The 7291-nt window shown below is 31.9% G+C and overlaps 1 protein-coding gene across 1 annotated transcript; it reads left to right on the top strand.

Moving 5' to 3' along the window:
• Window positions 1-2885: 2885 nt before the first annotated feature.
• On the top strand, window positions 2886-6220 carry LOC111680782 (carcinine transporter). Its single transcript, XM_023442484.2, has 8 exons — window positions 2886-3041; window positions 3100-3324; window positions 3504-3677; window positions 3855-4113; window positions 4536-4902; window positions 4965-5186; window positions 5245-5464; window positions 5525-6220. Exons 1-8 carry the CDS (start codon window positions 2958-2960, stop codon window positions 5966-5968), a joined length of 1995 nt encoding a protein of 664 aa, XP_023298252.2. The 5' UTR covers window positions 2886-2957; the 3' UTR covers window positions 5969-6220.
• The last annotated feature ends 1071 nt before the right edge of the window (window positions 6221-7291 follow it).

Genomic DNA, 7291 nt, shown 5'->3' with positions numbered 1-7291 from the left:
ACTTAGAACTTACATCTGTAGAAATACCACAAGAAACAAGTTAGAGTGCTATATTCGATTGAGCCGAATCTTAAATACCCTACACCAGCTACTTTTATATTAATGCTTTTCTAATTGATCAAATATTTGTAGAAATAAGTTTTCTCATGTCTTTAATAGAAAAATCCGAAGATTTATTGAACACTAGCATACCCTGGGTGCTTCGCTACCCTAACTATGTTCAATATCGTAAAAATATCAAAAAGTACCATCGGAAAAACGAAAAAGTACAAAGATCTCTCTCAATTAAATTCTCATTTAATAAGGACCGTGTGTTCCGGTTAACCATTATAAAGAATCCATTTGAAGAATAAAAAAGTACCAAATAGTTCCCACTTACAGAATATTATTCAGTCAAGACCAAGTATGTTAAAATTAATGTTCCTAGGTTGAATATTTTAGAAAATTAAAAAAGTACAATTTATGAGATAATAAGTACTAAAAGTTGTACTAAAAAGTTGAATCTTATTCAATAAGGACCGTGTATGTTTAATAATCATGTGTTTTGAGTTCATATTAAAGAACATACATAGAGTATCATTTGAAGGAAGAAAAAGTACCAAAAGTGGAATAAATTTTACATTTAAAAAGAGTACAATGTTTCCCCTTTTCGCTTAGAAATATACTTTTTCGAGAATTAAGTTTACAAAATGTTCCGTATTTAAATCTATATATGACAGATAAAACTCAAACGATTCAAATTTGCATTCATTTGTTCTAAAAAAGGTACCAAACAATTTACTCGAATCTGGTCCGATATAAGCCTTAGTACTTTGTGTGAGTAAATAAACTACTGTCAAAATTTCTTGATTCTAGGTTCAGCCGTTCGGGCTGTGCGATGATGAATCAGTCAGTCAGTAACGCTACTCTTTTATATATATATAAGATTACAAACGCCATTTTCTTTATATTTTTATAGCACTTAGCGATGTTTAGTAATTTGCAAGTATGCATGTGTGTGAAAGATTTAAGAATTTTCAAAACACATATACATATATAATTTTGTTCTACACTAATTGATAATGCACCTAGTTTAATACGGTTAACACATTTCGGAGATATGACCAATTATAGGCCGATCATAATAAATTCTTTAAGCTAAATTCCTGTACATAAAAGCTTTATTTTTGTCAAATTTTGTATTTATATCGCGATTTAGTAATAAGTAATGTGCCTTTAAGTGATTTTCTGAAGGGAACCAGCTGTGTTATAAACCGATCGCGAAAAAATCTTGAATTATAATTTATGTATAGAAAACTAATATTTGTACCGGTTTTACGGTACAAAAAGCTTTATTTGGTAATGAGTAATGTGCGTTTAAGAGATTTTCGTAAAAGAACTTTGTATGGGAGCTATGTCCTAAAGATAAACTTTTAAAATTCTGTATATACATATGTTATTATTAGGTACTGAATATTGTAAATTTAAGTGATTTTCTGGAGGCGACCTAGTATGAGAGCTATGACCAAATGTGGACCGATCGTAAAACAATGTTATAGTGTACTTTGGTATAAAAGAGCAATATTTTTGCTAAATATATGGATATCAGTATTTGGTAATGAGTTATGTACGTTTAAGTGATTTTCGGATGATAACCTTGTATGGGAGCTGTGACCAATTATGGTCCGATCGTGAAAACATTTTGAAATAACATTTATGTGTACAAAAATAGTATTTATGTCAAATATTCAATGGGTATCACTATTTGGTAATGAGTTATGTGTCTTAAAGTGTTTTTCTGGAAGGGACCTTGTATGGGAGCAATGACAAATTATGGACCGATTGGAAAAACCTTTCACAGTAATATTTATATGCATATGGGCAATACCTGTACCAAATATTATATCGATATCTTAATTTAGTAATGAGTTATACGCCTTTAAGTGATTTTCGGGATGGGACCTTGTATGGAAGCTATGACCAATTATGAAAAAAATTTCACAGTAATATTTCTTTATGTGAGAGCAATACTTGTACCAAATTTTATATGAATATCTTATTTTGGTAATGAGTTATGTGCTATTAAGTGATTTTCGGGAGGGGACCTTGTATGGGAGCTATGTCCAATTATGGGCCGATCCAGAGAAATTTTTTTCCGAATGAATTATATTGGCATAAGATTTTAATTTGTAAAATTTTGTGAAAATATCGACATTGTGAATTAAGTTACTAACAAAAAACTCATTTTCCGGGAATATGTACTTTAGGAGGTATATCAAATTCTAGACCGATTCTATCAATTTTCAGCAGGGATTAAACTCTTATATAGAAACAAATGTATGGTGATTTTCATGGAATTCACAATAGTTTTCGAGGAAATTACATCCGAATGTGTTAAAAATACTTATTTTTTCGAGGTTGTTTTATATTTTGATTCATAACTTTTCCCGATGTGAACCGATTTTGCTCATTTTCAATACCAAACTGCTTAGGATAATAGTGAATATATTCGGTGAATTTGGCTGACTTTCTTTGCTTAGTTTAAACGTGACCGTGTTTTAGGTAGCTAAATAGCTAAATCGACTCAGAATTTGATAAGGACCCAACAAAGTTTCTGAGATGAATATTTATTGTTGTTACACACGGAATGACAAACTTATATATACCCTCTATCACCACTGATGTGGTTAATTTTTCCCAACGAAATGTAACGGAATTAATCAAAATAAACCACAAAAGTAATTGGTATTTCTAACAACACTATAGAAATTGCAATTTTAACCATGTTTCTTTCAAACTAAATGCAAATGAAAGAAAACTGCAGAATATAAACAACAACTTAAATGTCAATATGCAGTTATTGGTCTTCATTGGTTACTTTTTTCCAACCATGTACAAGACAAACATCAGTTTTCATTAAATATTGGTAAAAATAAGTTCAAAAACGAAATTCCACTTAAGAAACACAGAAATTTGCAATGTCTACAGATAATGATAGTGAATATGGAGAAGAATCAATGCATACAAAGCCAGCAGCAAAAGCTGGACAAGATGAGGAGGATGTGAGTTTAAAATCCGTTTTAGAATTTATTGAATAATGAGTTTTTTTGCTCTAACTAGGAAACTTTTGATTTGGATGACATACTGCCTACAATTGGAGAATTTGGCAAATATCAGAAATTATTGGTTTTTGGCATATGTCTGCCTGCTTGCATACCCTGTGGCTTTTGTGCCTTCAATCAGCTATTTATGGCCGATACACCCGAGGATTACTGGTGTAAAATACCGGAATTACTTAATATTTCATTGGAACAAAGGAAATATTTGGCCATACCACCAGACATGGTAAAGTGATTCATTTGAAATTTTACTTAAAAAAAGAAGCCATATTTTGAAAATTGACATATATTTTGACATTGACATTGTGTGAATGAAATAATGGTTTTACCAAGAAAGAGATGACAGCATTGTTTACCTATTTCAAGTTTTGTTTACATTTTCGCTTTCTTTGTTATTGTTTACAGGAACATGATGCCGGTTTGTTTAGTAAATGTTTACGTTATGCCGTCAATTGGAGTGAAATACTTGAAAATGCTAATATCCACGATATAGAACCAAATGCCACTTGGCCAGTGGAAAAATGTAATCAAGGCTGGGAGTATAATACCACCACCGTGTGGTCCTCTATAGTTATAGACGTATGGAATGTTGTTTTAATAAAATGAGAACATCATACAAATCATTAGAAAACATTAGGTAAAGCCAGTTAAAAACATCATGTAGTTCAAGTTAAAGTTCAATTCATATTGCTTATCAGAGCCTTATTTAAAAATAGTTTAATAAATTTACCAAAACTAATGCTTTCTATACTTAAGTATGATTTAGTTTGCGATCGCGATATTTATCCCACAATAGGTTTGGCCGCCTTAAATGTGGGCGGACCCATTGGAGTTTATTTATTCGGTTTGTTAAATGATCGTGCTGGAAGACGAACCTCATATTTTACCTGTTTGGCAACTTTACTAATCGGTAGCTTGATAACATCTTTAAGTCAAGATTTTTGGACTTGGGCTGGTAGCCGTGTAATTGTGGGACTGACAATACCAGCTGTATATCAAATACCATTTATTATATGTAAGTACGAGTATAGTCCAGTCTATAGCCTAGTCTATAGTCTAGTCTATAGTCTTTCCATAGTCTAGTCTATAGTCTAGTCCATAGTCTAGTCTATAGTCTAGTCTATAGTCTAGTCTAGTCTATAGTCTAGTCTATAGTCTAGTCTATAGTCTAGTCTATAGTCTAGTCTATAGTCTAGTCTATAGTCTAGTCTATAGTCTAGTCTATAGTCTAGTCTATAGTCTAGTCTATAGTCTAGTCTATAGTCTAGTATATAGTCTAGTCTAAAGTTTAGTCTATAGTCTAGTCTATAGTTTAGTCTATAGTCTAGTCTATAGTCTAGTCTAAAGTCTAGTCTATAGTCTAGTCTATAGTCTAGTATATAGTCTAGTCTACAGTCTAGTTATTAGAATATTCTAAATAATTTATTCTTCTTTCAGCTCTTGAACTTGTTGGCGAAAGTTATCGTTCATTCGTAACTGTTATGACTTGCACCTTCTACACTTCGGGCATTATGTTACTTTCCGTTGTGACCTATTTAGAAAGAGACTGGGTTAAACTTTCCTATTACACCTCCGTACCTTTCTATATATATTTTCTCTATCTATTTGTAATGCCAGAATCACCAAGATGGTTACTAATGCGAGGGCGTTTAGAGGAAGCTTTAAAGATCCTGGAAACTATGGCCAGAGTAAATGGAAATCAATTTCCAGAAGCCGTGAAAATAAAATTAGAGGCACAAATATCGCGTAATAAGCTTAAGGAGAAGAAGAAATCGGTTAATGTAGGTTTAGCTGACTTGTGCAGGTGAGTTTATTTAAAGGCCCCTAATAAAAATCGATTTTAAGATTTTAATAAAATCATTTTAGAACTCCCAACATGCGTTTGAAAACCATATTAATAACCTTAAGTTGGTTTGCCAATGAAACCGTCTACTTGGGTTTGAGCTATTATGGCCCTTCGCTGGGCAGTAATCAATATGTCAGCTTCTTTTTATCCGCAGTGGTGGAAATACCTAGTTATTTGGTGTGTTGGTATTTAATGGACTGTTGGGGTCGAAGATGGCCTTTAAGTCTTTCCATGATATTGGGGTGAGTACATATATATACATATTGGAGAAATATTTTTTTATATTTTTTTATTATTTAGAGGCGTAGCCTGCGTTATAACCGTCATGATACCTGATGAAGCTGTCGATGAAACTTTAATTTTATATTTGGTCTCCAAGGCTTTACTCTCGGCATCGTTTTTGATAATTTATCCCTTTGCTGGAGAATTGTACCCCACACAAGTACGTGGTATTGGAATTGGTGTATCCAGTTATGTAGGAGGTTTGGGTCTTATAGTAATTCCCTTTGTTACATATTTGGTAAGTAAGGATTTAACATTTAAATTCACAATAAACTAACATTTTATTTTCCTCTCTCAGGGTAAAGAAAATTTAAAATTGCCTTTAGTTATAATGGGGTTTGTTTCAATGCTGGGCGGTATTACCGGTCTCAGATTACCCGAAACTTTACATCAACGCTTACCTCAAACTATTGAAGAAGGTGAAGAGTTTGGAAAAGATTTTACCTTAAACGCCTGCCTTCATTGTGGTACGGCTGAAGCCTCTGCTTCTCAACCCTCTTCATATGAAAATCTTGATGTTTTACATTCAAATACTGCCTCAGATGTTGAACTTGAAATGAATGCTTCATCGAGTGACAGACGTTCTATGCGACAACGACCAAAATCTATAATAGATGAACGTACACCTTTAGATATCAATCGTCCAAGTCGTCCCTCTATGAAACGTTTAGTTCGGCAAATGAGTGTAATGGATACGCAGAGAACAGAGGATGGTACTATGCAGTTGACCCATTGGATTTAAATGATGTATTTTTATGAATTTAGGCCAATAAAATCATGATATTAGCAAAGCTAAATGTCAGTATTGTATGTATGTGTGTGTTAGTCGTATGTAAATTAGTCGTTAGGTTTTAACTAACTATATAAGCGAACAATTGGTTTAAAAAAATTACTATATACGTATATTAACAATTAATTAATTAAAAATCAAATGAATTTGTGTTTACTATGGTAATATATATCTTGTAATCTAAATTTAATAAATACTTTATAATTCCCAAACAGTTTATATGAATGTTAATATAAGAAATTAAGATAAAGGTATCTATCAATCTTACCGATTTAGTTCGGTTTTGGATAACAAAGCATAACCGAAAGCAGCAACTAATCGTCAGTTGGCCTTACCGAAATCCCATAAACTGTCCAAATTATATTATTTTACAGGTTGAAATCTGAAAATAATGAAGGTATGTACTATAGGATATATGTATAATAGAAATATACAAATCTACGCTGACTGTAAATCTGCTAACAAATCGTTATGTGGTGTCTACACTAGACCAGACTAGTTCGCGAAAATTAGTTATTTCTTAACAAGATGACGAACCATTAGTCCTGCTCGGTCACGCAAATATACCAGCAAATAATACATAAAATATCGCATTCATTACAGGTCTCCACATGGATACGTATGTTATTAGCATTAATGGCATTGAACTGTTCTATAGGTGCGCTTGCTGAGGATCTGTCAGTTCAGTTCTAGTTTAGTTCTAGTTTAGTTCTAGTTTAGTTCTAATTCAGTTCTAGTTCAGTTCTAGTTCAGTTGTAGTTCAGTTCTAGTTCAGTTCTAGTTCAGTTCTAGTTCAGTTCTAGTTCAGTTCTAGTTCAGTTCTAGTTCAGTTCTAGTTCAGTTCTAGTTCAGTTCTAGTTCAGTTCTAGTTCAGTTCTAGTTCAGTTCTAGTTCAGTTCTAGTTCAGTTCTAGTTCAGTTCTAGTTCAGTTCTAGTTCAGTTCTAGTTCAGTTCTAGTCCAGTTTTGTTCCGTTCTAGTTCAGTACTTGTAATACTTAGTAATATATATTAACGCTACAAATTTAATTTAATTGTTAACAACATAAATGTCAATTTAATTTTGGAAACGAAATTTGTTAAATTAAACACCAATTTTTGTAAACTATACATTTGTTTTATTATTAATTTATTTCATATTAAATATTAGTTTAAATACTTGAAACTAAATTTCATATGAAATTATTTAAATTACAAAGGTGTCAATAAAACAACAAAGTTGCTAAATACAGTATTAATGAAAATAAAAGACAAATCTTTATTTTCTTTTGCAAATTA

Source organism: Lucilia cuprina, chromosome 2 (assembly GCF_022045245.1).
Source record: "Lucilia cuprina isolate Lc7/37 chromosome 2, ASM2204524v1, whole genome shotgun sequence".
Taxonomy (NCBI): Eukaryota; Metazoa; Arthropoda; class Insecta; order Diptera; family Calliphoridae; genus Lucilia; species Lucilia cuprina.
This window is presented reverse-complemented; position numbering and strand designations above follow the sequence as displayed.

Coding starts and splice junctions, on each gene's coding strand:
- LOC111680782 (XM_023442484.2), top strand. CDS start 2,958: ATGTCTACAGATAATGATAGTGAATATGGAGAAGAATCAATGCATACA. Junction 3,042..3,099: donor CTGGACAAGATGAGGAGGAT/GTGAGTTTAAAA, acceptor TGCTCTAACTAG/GAAACTTTTGATTTGGATGA. Junction 4,903..4,964: donor GGTTTAGCTGACTTGTGCAG/GTGAGTTTATTT, acceptor AAATCATTTTAG/AACTCCCAACATGCGTTTGA.